This window comes from Xyrauchen texanus, chromosome 5 (genome assembly GCF_025860055.1).
Source record: "Xyrauchen texanus isolate HMW12.3.18 chromosome 5, RBS_HiC_50CHRs, whole genome shotgun sequence".
Lineage (NCBI taxonomy): Eukaryota > Metazoa > Chordata > Actinopteri > Cypriniformes > Catostomidae > Xyrauchen > Xyrauchen texanus.
In genome coordinates this window covers 8,817,259-8,833,115 of record NC_068280.1, presented here as the reverse complement: position 1 = coordinate 8,833,115, position 15,857 = coordinate 8,817,259, and the positions used below count along the sequence as shown (strand labels likewise).

Here is a 15,857-nt window from a genome sequence, read left to right as displayed (position 1 = left end):
TTTTTCCAAGAATAATAGAATGAAAACGTGCAAATGATTTACAAAATCCCCTGAAAGCTCTAGATCCAGGCAATCATTAATAGCTAGGCTATACATTCACCGACCACTTTATTGGGTACACCTACTTATTCATGTGATTATCTTGTCAGCCAATCGTGTGGCAGCAGTGCAGTGCATAAAATCATGCAAATAATGGAACAAGACCTTCAGTTAATGTTCACATCAACCATCAGAATGGTGAAAATATTTTTATTTCAGTGATTTCGACCGTGACATGATTTTTGGTGCCAGGTGGCTGGTTTGAGTATTTCTGTAACTGCTGAACTCCTGGGATTTTCACACATGACAGTCTGTAAAGTTTACTCAGAATGATGCCAAAAACATCCAGTGAGCGGCAGTTCTGCAGATGCCTTGTTGTTGAGAGAGGTCAGCAGTGAATGGCCAGACTGGTTCGAGCTGACAAAGACTATGGTAACTCAGATAACCCCTATGTACTTGTAATTGTAGTGTGCAGAATAGCATCTCCGAATGCACTTGTAAAACATGTTGAGGTTGAATGGGCTACAACAGCAGAAGACCATGACGGGTTCCACTTCTGTCAGCCAAGAACAGACAGCTGACGCTGCAGTGGGCACAGGCTCACCAAAATTGGACAGTTAAAGACTGGAAAAACCTATCCATGTCTGATACGTTTCAATTTCTGCTGAGGCACAAAGATTGTAGGCTCTATTATTTCCTTGTGAAAATTATGTATGTTGTTTAGGTGGTGCTATTCAAATGACACTGCACTGTCATGTCACAGTGTAGCCAATTTCAAAGTCGTTTTTGGAGGGTGGAAACAAGGCTCTTGTCGGACTAGAGATGAAGTTTTGAGTTCTGAAACTTACAGTGTGTTTTTATAGTACAATGACCTTTTTTCAAAATATCAAGGACAATTTGATTCCTCATGACATGACCCCTTGAACTTTAAATCCTTTCTCAGAGAAGCATTTCACATTTAACCTCCCAGTTTCAGTTTTGTGGCTAGTGTGTCTGAGAATGTAAGAGAGATTTTCAGTTTAATCAGCGAATTGTATCTATCATCTAAATTTGCCTTGCACGCGTTGTTCTATTACACATACCATGGGAAGCATTTCACTGCCAAATTGAGTATTTATGCGTGTCTTTCCATGTTTTTACAGGACAGTTATTATATTGAATACCACATCCATCATCCCTGGGTTCAGTGTGTGACCAGCACTGAATTCAGTGAGTACATCTACCACCAATTGGCCGACAGGTAATCTTGGACATGAAACCTGATGGGGTGGCAACAGCACCATCTGAACCAATGGAAGCCGAGGGAACAGAACCAGTAGCAGAAACGACTAGCAATGAAGACGCATCCCAGAAACGCTCTACACCATCACTTCCACAACCTGATGAACCTCTAAATGAGCAAGAGGCTCCTCCAGCTGTGAATGAAGCTCCTGGGAAGGCAGTAGATCCTAAAAGCAAATCCAAAGGCCCAGTGAAAGGCAAAACTACAACAACAGGCCCAGCGACCATTGGGCCAGGCACAAGACCCAAAGCAACCCAAAGCCGTGTGGCTAATGGCCTCCCAAAAACTGCAGCAAGTACCATAACCAAAAAAAACTTTTCAGCTACCTCTGTGGCAGCAGAGAAGAGGAAACCCACTGGAGCTGCTGCTCCCAGCAAGAAACCCATTGCCCCTTCTGCTACTGTCACAACCTCAAGGACCCAACCTAGGGTGAAGGCTGTTGGAATTAGTAGATCAACAACTGCAACCAGCAGTACAAAGACTGGAACAACTGCTGGAACAGCAACCACCTTGAATAAGAGACTTACCACAGCTGCCTCTAGTGTTGCAAAAAAGCCCCAAACTACAGGTAAGTGGCTCAAGCCATGTATCATGCATTTGTTTGCAAGACCACTTACTAGCCCCTTTCCCACATACAGTCCCGGTACTTTCCTCTTAGGAACTTTCTAGATGAGAACTCTCAACAGGAACTGCACACCCCAGGAGACTTTTCCCTCTTTCATTTGCACACACAAAAGCAACCCCCGTAGTGACATTATCTTGTGTCTTTTTCCTCTAACGTTATTTGCATGCATGATTCAGTAGTTACAACAAAATCAACAACACAGTGGGAGGATGCCAGGATCTGAGATACACTTTATATAGGGCTGTTTTATACACATTCTACAACCCTGAAGCCGTAGTCAGAGGAGAGATGAAGCGCTCCGCCTATTTTAACCATGCACCACACACTGAACTCTGCAGAATACATGTTGAAAATGCACTATAAACCTATTTATCAAACAACCTTTTACAAAAAAGGCTTTTATGACTCAATGTAAAATACTGTACTTAACTACTCACCCTTTGACTGAAAAAAAACAAAATGGTAACTTGATGCTAGTTAACCATGTATTAACAGTTATGCAACAGTGTCCTCATACATATTAGATTAATGACGGTTAAGTATATAATAGATTTAAATTACCCACTCTCGATTAACATATTAATATTTATGTACGTTATCTCAGAATGTTTTTTTATGTAGTAATCCAGAAATCATTGTGTAGTTACACCGTACAAACACTACAGATGCAATGAAAACTCTGTGTGTCTTCCGTAGAAGTCATGCATCAGATCTGTTCACCCCTCGCACACACATAATATGTTAAACTGGTGATACTCATTGGATACTTTATTGGTTTCATGTTATTTCTGTTGAGTGAATTGGAAAACTAGCACATTCCTCTGAGTAGCAGGCTAGCAGCTAAATGTTTGTTTACTCATGGCAGCTGTAGACTCTTCGCGTTTCTCATTGCTTTGTGCATCATACATGTTTGACAAATCACAGGTTGCAGCACCTCCCACAATGCCTCTTTTCAGCGTAGGAGCCAATAAAAGTTCCTCTAATCAGCTAAGAGGAACTATAGTTCCTTATGCGAAAACAACATAGTAGTAGTTCAGAGTAAAAGTACCTAAAATGGTCATTAGTTCCTGCAGTTAGAAAGGGCCTCATGACTTCACGTGCTGGTTTGGATTCAGGCATGAGCCAACTAACATCAAGCTCTGTAATAAGATTAGCTTAGAGGCTTTTCAGTAGGTTTGAAAACCATCATGTCCAACCGAGAACTTGCAATGTTATGTGTGTGAGATTTAAAAAAAATTTTTTTTGTAAAATCATTATCAAGATTTTGCTATTTTTAATTAATGCTCATGAATTTCCTCTTTTGGTTTATTTCAATCTTGTTTTTTCTTTTCCTCAGCTCCAGTTCCAAGGCCAGCCACTGCCCCTGCTGCCAAACCCAGCACTTCATCAACAGCCAAAGCCACGTCAGCTCCTAAAACTAACAGGTAAGCCACCAGTTGAGGAAAAATGGTAGTTTGACGTCAGACATTTGACTATATATTTGAATTATTTAAATGGAAAATGCCAGGAGTCTCGCAGAGTCTAAACAGATCTACAGACTACTTTTTATGTTGCTGCAAGGTACATATAGAGATGTTTCTTGCAGGTAGTTTGCGTAGTGGAATAGATTTTAGAAGAATAGATTTATTTTAATTATGCATTTCTGTAGCTCCATTTGTTCAGACTTTGATAATCCATAAACCAGAGTAAAGGATTAACAGTGCTCCTTTTGTTTTTGTTAACTCTCAGGGAATGCAATTTGTTTTGTCACTTAAGTTAAGGCTTTTATAACCCAAGCTGGCCATGTTTAATAATTCCATAATTCTCTACTTCCTGCAGTCACTTGTTTACTATTTTAATACCAGCATTAGATTTTAGTTTGCAGTCTTACTTTAAATCTACATTATTCTGGTTCATTAATTTGATTTAACCATTACATAAACTGTAGTTTAACCACTCCCTCTCAATCTCTTAACTAATCTGATTTATTTTCCCTCAACTTCCTGTTGAATATTAAGCAGTCAAGTGTAGCCAAGTATTTATAAGTAGAGCTGAATGTTGCAACAGCTAAATTTAATGCTTTTTTTGAGGTTTTTAGGCTAAAGTCTATTCAAGATTTACATGAATTCTTGCCAAGAATTGCAAACTTGGTGACTAGATCATTTTAGGAAGTGCTCCTTGTAGGATGCTGGTGCCATTATTAATATGACTTTGTTTCCTGGTGGACTGATTAAAAACCTGAGTACCCTGACTTCTGTAAAATTGTATTAAACCAACCAATCATATTGGAAATTGCAAACAGAAGGATACCGCCATTTCTGTGTGTGTATTTATTTAATTATTGATATATATATATATATATATATATCAATAATTATATGATAAGGTCAGTTTACACTACAGGGCAGTTCAGGGTTCATTCTTGTTGGAAGAGTGACTAATGTGTGTGATTTATACGCATTGTGCATCTGCAAATAATTTTTTTTGTCTAAATGCAGTCTGTGACTGGGACAATGGAGAGATTGGTTTGAATTAAGTGTGTATGGGCACTCATTGATCTCTCTGTTTAAATGTTTTTCTTTTCATGATGCATGTCTCACACAACGTGTATTCTTACTGCAGCTTGAGTGTATATGTTTGCACTGCAGGTACAAGGTCTCTCTCACTCTGGGAAATGTTAACTAGCTCCATCAAAATCTTTTCATAATTCAACCACAGTGTCACCCCTGCTATTTTTCTCTTTCAATCTAGCTATCATCTTTCTGTAATGTAGGAGGAGGAAGGCAGAAAATGTCTGATCTTTGGATCGTGACCTCAGACTTCAATAAGTGCTCCCAAAACTAAACTCGTTAAACCTTTCTTGATTGTAATGCAAATTGAGCCTCTTGAATTTTTTAGCCTAAGTGAGTTGCAAGTTTGTTTTGAATACTGCCTGCGAAAAGCAAAGTTCATGCATGGCTGTGTTGGGTAAAAGCTGTAATAGCTCAGACAGACTTGATCGATGTTGAAGTCAAGCTCTGCAAAGCAGGAAATGTCTTTTTGAAATTGAATTTATCATCAGCCAAAATTGATTTAATCAACCATTTCAGAATCTCATGAACCAAGCTGCTGTTTAAACTGTTTTTCATTGTTGTCTCTTCTTCTGAAATACTGGGAAACCAGATGGCTTCCATAACATTTCAACAAGAGAAATATTTAAAAATGAATGAGCTAATAAATTCTTAATCACTTCAATGATGCTAATGAGGTTGCAAATAAAGGCAACCACACACTCTTAAAGGCCTAGAATGAATGAATTTGAGTGAGGTTTTAAAGCCACAAGTGTCAGTGGGGTATAGGGGAAATCTGCTGCCTGAGGCTCTGCGGAGGAATGCTCATTTAATCCAGAAAAGTACATTCATCCTAATGGCTATTACTTAAAACTTAATTATTGATATGCAAATGGGAATGCCAGTGGGTGTTGTTTATTTCTCTTTGTGTCTTCAATTCATGTGCGTTAGCTAAATGGAGACAATTTTCTGATACAGGAACTTTATCTTACTTGGAAATGTCAACCTGAGGGAAGGACGAGATCTACAACCATATCTACATTTTTTGTCATAACTTCTCAAAAACTATTATTTTGTTTAGGATTAGGAAAAAATAGGTTGTCTGTCAGCGATCCACATTATTAATGTGTAAAAGTCTTGTGTTGATCAAATCATATCCTTTTGTGTTGTTATGCCAGGAATAATGAGCCCTAAAAAAGTTTTGTATGCTCTCTTCTGAACTTAAGCCCTTTGATGTCTAACCTTACTCTGACAATGAAAAGCTGTTTACTTTTGAGATCAGCATCTCTGGAAACTGCTTGGTTGGTTCTCTCCCTCTGCTTTAATTTAATTGAGTTGTTTTGATAGCCTTAGTGCTGCAGTAAAGAAGGCATGGAAGGAAAGCTATTTACCTTGTTACCTTGGTTGCTGTGCTGACTGTTTACCTTATGCCTTCATGCTCTCTTATGTTAGTTGCTGAGTGTGGTCTTCTTTTCTTCTGCCTACTGTTGTCTTTGAATTATTCCTTAATTTAACCAAAAATAGTTTAAACCATGTCCTAGTACAAATAAACGTAATGTAGGTCATAGAACTCTGATGGGAAATTCCAGTTCTTTTGTTCTCATTATAACAATTGCCCATTGTTCCAGAATAATTTGTGGGGGAGATGTTATAGTCTAGGCATGTGGAGCAAAGTCCTTTGACCATGTAGTCCATTTTGAACTGCCATTTAGGAGCGTGTTCATTGCCTGTATTGTGTGCGAGCACTGGAGTTAACTTTTGACATAGTTATTGGCAATGAATTAACCATTACACATTGAACATTATTCAATTCTTGTCTTTTTTATGCCTTTTCTGATGTTTTTGATCATAAAGATTAATGCAAAGTGCATAGATCATGACATTGGAAGTAAACCATTCCAATGGTGTTCCAATAGCATTCCACAATGTTTGATTGTCAAAAAATATATTAGATGCTACTCAGATGTTAGTAGCTTGTAACTGCTGTCTGGAATTCACCAATGCTGGCTTATAAAGTTAATGGCATCACAATGTATGGGTATATATTCCTTCTTTGGTCTGGGAGTGTTAATCTGAGTGTTGAGTCTGGTTTACACAAATTATTATCCATCTAGATATTGGCAGTTAATATATTGTAGCCTTAGTCTTTTGGACTAAAAAGCTTTAAATGGCAGGTAACTACATTTATGATGATGCCTGATGAGATCTCTCACTACTTTAAATATAAATGTCATGTCATTGCTAATCTTATCCCATGAAAATGTGAAAGAGGGATCTAGATAGGAAGCAAAGGCAATAGGGTAGTGTAGGCTAGACTGAAGGAAATGTATTATCTTCCCTTTCTCCATAGAGTAATCACTTACAAAGCATTTTACATCGCCAATTTGACTCCCTCTATCACTCCATTGCTCTACCCTGCTTTCTGCCTCATTCTCCTGGTTAGAAAAATGGGAGGTAGATTCATTAGTTGATAAATGGTCCCTGTGGATTGGTTTTCTGGTGCTGCTTAAATTTCTTCGATAGCACACATGCAGACTACAGATTTAATACCCAAGGCAGGAAGCTGTGAAGAGAAACAATTTTATATATCTGCTGTTAAAAACCAATATCTCGGAAGGTGTTTTTGTGAAATAAATACTTGCAACTTGAAATGTGCCTCATCTATATGCAAAAAGTACAAAAACAAGTAGAAAAAAAGTCTGAATGTGTAAAATAATTATTCTTAAACGTCCCATGGATCTAAATTGAAATGGCAAACATTAAACAGGCATCATACTGTTGTGAAGTTGCTCATGACTTTTCTATTTTCTTTCGTAGGACAACTGGCAGTTCAGCCCCTAGACCAGCTGCTACTTCATCTGCAGGAAGAACGGCCATCAGGACGACTAGTTCCACAGTTGCTAACACAAGCCACACTGTTACACAACTGCCTTTTAAACCCTCTGTTACAGCATCAGCTGTCCGGAAAGGTGGAGTACCAGTCATGGCAAAACATTTGAATTCATTATATTTTATGAAAGTATTGGTAAAATGTTTGTTCATTCCCAAATGTCATCTAAATCAGTTGTTTCTCTTTTATAGATGTTAGCAAATCAGGAACCACAGCACTGGCAAAGAAACCAGCTGCCTCAACAATGTCCCATCTTGCAGTCAGCAAACCCTTGAATTCCCCAACTAGCATCAAAGCATCCCAGCCGAAACTAGATGACAAGAAAAGTGTGCCAACACGTAAGGTTCATCCTAGCCCTCAAAACACTTCCTCACGGCCCACATCAGTCAAGACCACTGCAGCCTCTCCTAGTCACAGACGGGCAGGTAGCAGCACCACAGCCAAACCACCCAAACCTACACAGTCTGTTTTACCTCTTGTGGTCAAAGGAAAGTTTGATGCTAAAGAACCTACAACAGGGTCTGTGCAAATTTCTGCAGCTGCAGTAGCCACTGTTGCTGTAGCAACAGCTGCAGCCATAGTCACAGAAGAATCTGTTTCAGTGCATGAAGCTACTACAGGTGTTGAAAGCTCTTTGGATGCACCAGCCTCTGACTCTTTGGATGTTCAGGAAAATGTAAATGTGCAGGTCCTGAATGCCAACTCCCAAATTGTGCTGGATATTCCTAACACAGAGCCAGTGGCTCAAGAGGCCTTAATAGAAGCTGGTCCTGTTGAAAAGACTAGTCAAATATCTTCTCCAATCAATCTGGAATCAGAAGAACTGTGTTCAGAAAAAGTTGATGAAAACATTATTGCTGTTGTGGCACCAGTTGCACAGGAAGTAGTTCAGCAAGAAACCATAACTGCTTCATTTGATAACCCTGCTGCTGCCATAGTGTCCTCTGTTGGCATAGAGGTGGCTGAAAAAGCTGAACTAATTAACAATGACTGTTATGAATATGTGGATGAAGAAGAGAGGGAGGGCAGTCAACAGGTGTCTGTGTCAGAAATGAGTGGCACCCAGCCTACTGAAGAGTCTCGGCCCGGGTCAGCTGGGCTTGCTGGGTCCCTTTGGCGGGCAGGCGCCTTGCTTTCAGAGCTTGACTCTGAGGACGTGAGCTGCAGCCAACAAGGAGCATCAGAGCTCAGTGCCCCAGGTGTTCTGGAGGGCACCGAAAGCATGGATGATCTGGGTGATGCTAGCCTTAAAGGAGCTGATGGTGAAGGTGCATCTGTTGGGTCTCCTGACTTTGAAAAGGTTCCTGACATTCTTCCTAATGAAGATGATGATGATGACGATGATGATGATCGAGTTTATGACATGGAGGTAGGATCGGAAAGAGCAGAGGACTTGCACAGGCAGCATCATGACAACGAGGATGATGAAGAGGATGAAGATGTTGAAATGGCAAGTGAGGGCATTACTGAGAGTGGGCTTGAAAGTTATGGGAACGCAGATGAGGATGACTTGACGGAAGACTACAGGTTGGACAACCTGAACCGAATCCAGCCTTCTCCCATGGTTGTCACTGCCCCTCTGGCAGCCCCGTGGAACAAGTCCAGTTGCTTTGCTGATCCTTGGGCCCAGCCACCACAACCAGCATCTACTCTTCTCTTTAGTCCTTCTTCTGAACCCTTGGCTGCAGATCCAGAAACCCTAACCCAGGCACCTGCTCAAGCAAGACTGGATGTTCGCAACCCTGAAAAGGGCCCTTCCTCCCCCCACTCCCCAAATCTTTTAGAGTCTTCACTTTGTTCACCTCAACAATCCCTACTTACTGCTGCAAAGGGTGATGTCAGCCCCAAACTAGGCATGTCACCCCCCCATGCCAGCAAGTCCCAGTGTGGGACCCTTAGTGGCCCTGATCTTGCATCTGACAGTAACAGAGACACAATTATGCAAGATGAAGTGAAAGAATATAACAACTCCTCAGGTATTGAGATTCAATCTAAAGAGTTGCTGCCAGAGCCACTAAACCCTGCACCCACTGTCATGCCTGACATCATGCAAGATCTAGGCATTCACCTTGAATGTGGCGATGAGGAGGAAGAACTAGAGACATTGCCTGCTGATGATGTGTTGGGTGGTCCAGCAACTGCTCCAGAATCTGCACCATCATCTCCTTCATCAGCCACTGAGGATGAGGCAACTGACACAGAAGGTGAAATGCAAATCAGTGACCCTCAACCTGAGCTACTCGCCACTGGAAGTACCAATGGAACAACCGCCGTGGCCCACAGTTTGTCCACTCTAGAGGAGCGCGAGGAAATGGGAGGAGAGACAGAGGGTGGTGGTGGAAGTGACACCCCTCAGTCTGCCACTTCTGCTGCATCCTATGGCTTTGACTACATGACTTCTAACTCAAATGCTCAGTCATCTGCAGAGAGTTGCAGCAAAAGCCCTGGCATCTTTTCCCTTGAAAATGAAGAGCAGCTCACAGATGAGGCCAAGGATCCTTCCCTTCTTAAAGAGCTTACCCTGATACCTACTACTGCATCTGGGGAAAAGATTGACCCTCTCAAAAGCCAACATGTGGAGTTCCAGCCCCACCCAGAGCAGCAGTACATGCTTTGTGGAGAGTCCAGTGAGCTTCCTGAATCGAATTCACTACCTGGGGCTATACCCTTAGAGTCTGGCTTGATTGATACTTTATCCCCACAGCACTTGGAAGAAGAACAAGATGCTGACACTCGGCATCCCTACTACTCCACTGTAAGCGAAAATACTGATAGTCCTTTGAAAGGTAAAGTTTAGAGTGTATTTTAACCATCTACCTTCCAATATCCCATGTTGTTTTCATCTCTATTTAGGGTTCTATTTAGTCTTTATTTGTCTAGTTTGGGGTTTCCCTGTTGATGATGTCTTTTATTAAATTAAGTGAATGAAAAAGAAGAAATGAAGGAAAACATTTGTCATTCAGAACAGTGGTGCCACTTCACAATATAACTACTACAATTACATTTATAAGTATATGGCTTAGAACTCCTGTATGTGCAATAGTTACTACTATTTACACTTAAGGTGACTTTCCTTTTCAAACTAACAATTGGTGTTGGTCTGAACTGGCATGAAATGATTTGTGGAGTCCACAAAACATAAAAGAAGCCTTGATGAAAAATGAACAATGTAATGGACATGTGAGTGTATTTATCCAATTATTATTATTTTTTTTTACTGAACAAATGCATATTCATTGCTTTTGTATTCTGTAGTCTATTAACTCCAAGTACCAATTTTTCATCCCTTTGCCTCTTCATCATCATCTTCTGACCTCACATTTTCTGTCTTCTGCACTTTAGGGTTTTCTATCCCCATACTTTTTATGTCTTGTTTATTTGGAGTACTTCATGTCTTAGCGTTAAATAAAGGTTCGACATTTAACATGATTCTTTTTTTCTCTGTATGTTTCTTGATGTTTAAATTTCAAGCAAATTTGCACCAGTTCATTATAATGTCCACTTTTCAAAAACACTGAACCATTTTGGACTAATGTAACCACTATAGTCACATTAAAAGTAGCCTGGCAGTCTTGTTAATTCATTGTAAATATTATACAAAGATTCAAATAACAAAGAAAATTCCAATGGTACATTAATTTGAATTTAATATTACGTAATGTTTTAACTGTCAAATACATTGAGTTCATGTAAAATCAATGTAATATTTAATGTATGTACCACATCTGTGAAACCAGTTGTTACCATGTTTTTTAGGTTAGCATGGCATTATAGTTCAGTTACTAATACTAATTAACAATTTGTAAACGTGCTCATATACACATATCTAAACCCTCTGTAAGTAAATTTTGTAGAGAAAACAGGATGTTTCCAGCAGAAGGACTGTGTTTCTTCTATACCCGAATGTTCCTTCTGCTAGTAATCCCCACCCCATCACCCCAACCATTCCTTGTTTGACCCTGCCTTACTCAACACACCATTATCCAGAGGAAAAACAAGATATGAACCTATCAGCCTTCTGGATCTCACCCTCTATCAAGGTGCTTTAAGTCCTCCACCTTTGTTATTCTTCATCTTTGTATTCTGATCCAACTGCTTCTGGAGTAGACTTTGTACACATTCCACTTGGGGACTTGGTTACACCTGCTGTAATCATCTTTTGATCATTTACAAAGTTTGAGCTGCAGTTATTTGAAAGGACCTGGCTTGACACTGACCTGGATTAATTTGACTTATTTAAATCCCAATGCTGGGTTTTCCTGCATCCCCAAAACTGGAAAAGCCTTCCACAATGCACTTCTTTGCAGCACCAGTGTTTAAGTTGCATGCTCAGCTCACCAAAGAAATGTGCTGTACAATGCGGTGGCTTATTTTGTAAAGCATGCTTTGCTTTATATGCATGTGTCTGTTGGTGGGTCATGTTTTTTATAGTACCTATTTGCTTTCTTCTACATGCATGGTGAGTGCTCACCTGTGCATGTGTTCAGCTAATTCTCACATTGAGAGGGACTGTCTACCTCATCAGCTTTTTGATTCTTTCATAATAGTTGGTAGTTACTGCATAAACAGGGTGTTTTTTTTTTTTTTGCACAAATATGCTTGCTTACTTACTAAATATATTTTAAGGAAATGTCACCCAGGTGTGAAGTTAGACTTATGCCTGATTAGTTTTTATATTTTTCATTGTCCACTGTAATTATTTCATCTTATATCACAATCTCACTATTTTGTTTTGTTTTCCACAATGCTATTTTATCCCACCACAAAGGTTGTGATTAGAAGGGAACCCTCAGGCTGGGAAAAGTCGTGAGAGTTGCAACATTCATACACCATGTTTATTTGGAGTCCCACAGAAACCCTACTCCTAAACCTTAGCCCCACTCTTAACTTAAGTAACAGCAAATGTGACTCTTGTGAGACTTTCCCAGCCCAAGGGTTCTTTTCTAGACACAACCTACCACAAACTGCAGCCATTAACATATTGCTTTTTCACCTTTTACCTAACTTCCCTTTTTAACACATGCTTTGGACCTTTTGCCTCATTCACAGGAAGGAACTCACAATTTTCACAACACCCACAGGATTTGCTCTCCATCCAATTGACAATGTCATCCAAACTTCACCTCCAACCACGTACTGCCCATGTGAGCCAACCACCAAGGCTTCCAACTGACCTTCCTCCAAGGATACCAAGTGCGGGGTCAAACATGCAGCTCCAATGTCTAAAGCAACACCAAAAACGGCTTCATGAGATCCAGCAACTGCAGGAGAAACCGAATCGAGAACAAGAGTGTCAAGAAGCAAGGGAGGAGAAAGAATTGAGAAATGAGATGGAGGTCAAGGAGTTGGAGAAAAAGATGAGGGCTTCACTTGAGTTACAACTGAAGCAGCAAGAACAAGAACTTAAGCAGCGTCAGCAAATCATGCAGTGGCAACAAGAACTTGAACAGCAGCAAAAACAAAAGATTCCACCAGTCCTCCTCTCTCCCTCATCAGGCCTCTGTACGATTTTTGAAACTGTGGAAACAATTGACACTGAAGATGAAGAAGATGATGGACAACAAGTGCTTAAGGAAAGAGAAAAGGCAGAGGACAAAAGTACCTTTAAGGTGTTTCGTGATGGAGACAAACCAAGATGTTATAAAGAAAATAATGAAGATAATCTTCGTTCACAATGCACAACACCTTCCCCAGAGCCTACTAATCGGGATCTACAGCGAGAATTTGGGGAGACGTACACTGCAGCAGACCAAACCAGTCCTCCACAATCTCCCTCTGGATCTCCTGAAATACCCCCACCTCTAGAGTTTGATTGGGGCAAGAAGGTGGATATTGTCCAGCAGCTGATCAATCAGACATTACTGCTTACAGGTGATGGTTGTTCACCCCTTCTTCTGCTACCTGGAAGTGCAGGTGGGACACTCAGCCCCCTGGAAAGTAGCTTGTGGCCCAACCTGTTACCTCCACTTACACCCCCTTCAGCAACTGTGACTTCTGTGAGCAGCTTCTCACCTGAGGCTCCAGGCAGCTCTGCTCAGGGTGAGTGGACTGTTGTAGAGCTGGAGACGCATCATTAAGGTATGGTTGTTGGTTCAATGTTGAATGAAACGACATGCCAAAATATGAACATCTGGATTTAAAAAAAAAACTTGAAGGTCCATCAGTAAGCAAACATGTTTTGGTATTAGAAAATGGAGCATTACAAAGGTAAAACCTTATGAATTATATGGTCGTGGAATTGATTAGTTATTCTATTTTAGTTATTTGGTATTTAAGCAAGATTTAGAAGTAGAAAATCACATTATCATGAAACCAACACAGAATAGAGAACTTGACTGACACCATCTTGCTTTTTCTTGGCTTGTTTTCATCCTGGCAATTACTCTGGAGCAGTGAGGTTTCATTTCCGCAACTCCACCCATCCGAAAGTAATAGAACACTATATTATGTACTTTATGACACACTGACATAGCCATATCAGACCTGCCCCTGTGCCAAAAAGCAATTTCCTTGAGGTTTAATGGGGATGTCTGGCTAGCTTGGACTGTGTACATGCATCGCTTAGTCATTGTGCTGGTATCTCGCCTCTTGTGGTTTGAGGGCGCAAAAATTACTGGGCTGGTTTAAACAAAAAATGTCTGCTGTTTCAGACAGATTTTCTGAGCAACAAAATCAGTGAAAAAGTTAAAGGTCTGAGGTAAATTGAAACATGCAGGTTTTTCCATTCAAGTCAAATGGGTAGTGTTTTCTGCATTGTAATTCAACACTTGTGAAGTTGACTAGGCCATGGACATTATTTCAAGCTACTGTTTGAAACATTTACTTTTTAAAACTACTGAATGAAGGAAGGTCTGTTGAAGTAAATTTGAAATGATTGGACCATAGTTCTTCTGATTTAGATTGTTTGTTATATTGAGCATCACAAAATTGTTCAAGACAGTATGGGCAATTTTCCAAAACTTGCACACTTCAATTTGCTAAATGATTTGGGGTGAAAAGACCAATACTGGTCTAGTATTAATCTTAAAGAAACTAGACGATTGGAAAAACATGCCTATAAAGCTCTGGTCTTTTGATGATTTTAAGCTTTTTAATTTAGTTTGAACTGCTGTAATATTCCAGAAATATCTGAGCTGACACCTCGAAAGCTCAGTATTTTTTGATTAATGTGTTATTGTGAAGTTTAATTATATTATGAGATCACTCCGGACAAACTGTGTAGATCATCTTTACTGTGAACCTTTGGACCACTGTGCCTCGCATAAATATATTGGACTGTTCTTAAATTGCTCCTAATTTTACTGGAACAGAGACATTGCTAAACTCCAACAACACGTGACTTTTAGGGCATAACAAGCTTTGCATTGAATTCTGCAAAGTAAAGTGTACAAATGTAACTGTCTAGCTTGCAGATAGCTGCTGCGGGCATCACAGAATTTCTGACTTTTTTGACAGAGATCTGATCTAGCATCTGTGTCTGTCTGTATCACTCTAATGATTAAAATATATTTGACAGGAAGGAGCAGAACCTGCAACAGCACTTGTGAAATTAAATTATATCTCCTTGTTTGCTGTGCCTGAATTTATGAGTGCTGGAAGGACTTTTTGCTGAAAGTGCACATATACACTGTGAATGGTCTGGGAATTCTTTACCTGTTGGGAGTAGGGTGGGGTGTTAGTCATGTAGTATGAATGAAAAATTGTCTTTTTGAATTATCTTACATTTGTACTGTCTCTCTGTTCTACTGGTCTGTGTGCACAAGTCTTTTTATGGTGAAATGTATCTGAATTTATTGAACTTGAACAGCTACACTGAAAATTGAAGAGTGCGATATTTTCACTCAGACATGGTGATTATTATCGAGTAAGTCTGATATTATGCAGAAATTGATGTTTTGGGTGTCAGGTGGCACATATCTGATTGAATGGGTTGTTTTTATTTTTTGTGACTGTCCAGTTGAACACTAAAGCACAATTAATTTGATCTGAGCTTCACTTGGCCCCATTATCTTCTGCTCCTTCATGATGGTACAATGTATATTTTAAAGGGAAGACGTTTAAGGTAGAAGCCTGTTTACTGTATTGTTAGTTTAGAGATTAGTTACATTTGTATTTGTCCTGTAATTGTATACGGCCTATTTATCTAGTACTGTGAAGAAGTTGATTAGAGAATACATAAAGTACTTCAAAGACAACTGGAATTAGAAACCGTAAAGGTAGGAGCATATATGTATTTCAAGTAAATATATCAGTGGAACTACTTTACATTTATCAATCAGGGAAAACAAGGATTCCAGGTAGATTTTGACTGTTTCACTGTATTTTGGCTGAAATGCTGTTGTATAACTTGACATGCAACTTTTACTAGTATAATAATGTACAGGGGTAGCAACTGTATCTACACTAACCAGCAGTAAAGTGAATGCACCGTAACTCTGCTTTCACTGGGACAATTTACAAGATCAAAAAAATAAGAAATGAAAACGTCTGAAA

The 15,857-nt window shown here is 39.7% G+C and overlaps 1 protein-coding gene across 1 annotated transcript in view; it reads left to right on the top strand.

The window, feature by feature from the left end:
- The window catches only part of LOC127644337 (serine/threonine-protein kinase WNK1-like), a 32,670-nt gene extending 21,883 nt beyond the window's left edge, over nt 1–10,787 (top strand). The window contains exons 2-5 of the mRNA XM_052127473.1: nt 1,182–1,889; nt 3,283–3,370; nt 7,292–7,443; nt 7,556–10,787. Of these exons, the coding sequence (XP_051983433.1) occupies nt 1,292–1,889; nt 3,283–3,370; nt 7,292–7,443; nt 7,556–10,161 (3,444 nt within the window). The 5' untranslated portion in view covers nt 1,182–1,291 and the 3' untranslated portion in view covers nt 10,162–10,787. The remainder of the gene's footprint in view (nt 1–1,181; nt 1,890–3,282; nt 3,371–7,291; nt 7,444–7,555) is intronic.
- Nucleotides 10,788–15,857: the final 5,070 nt, after the last annotated feature.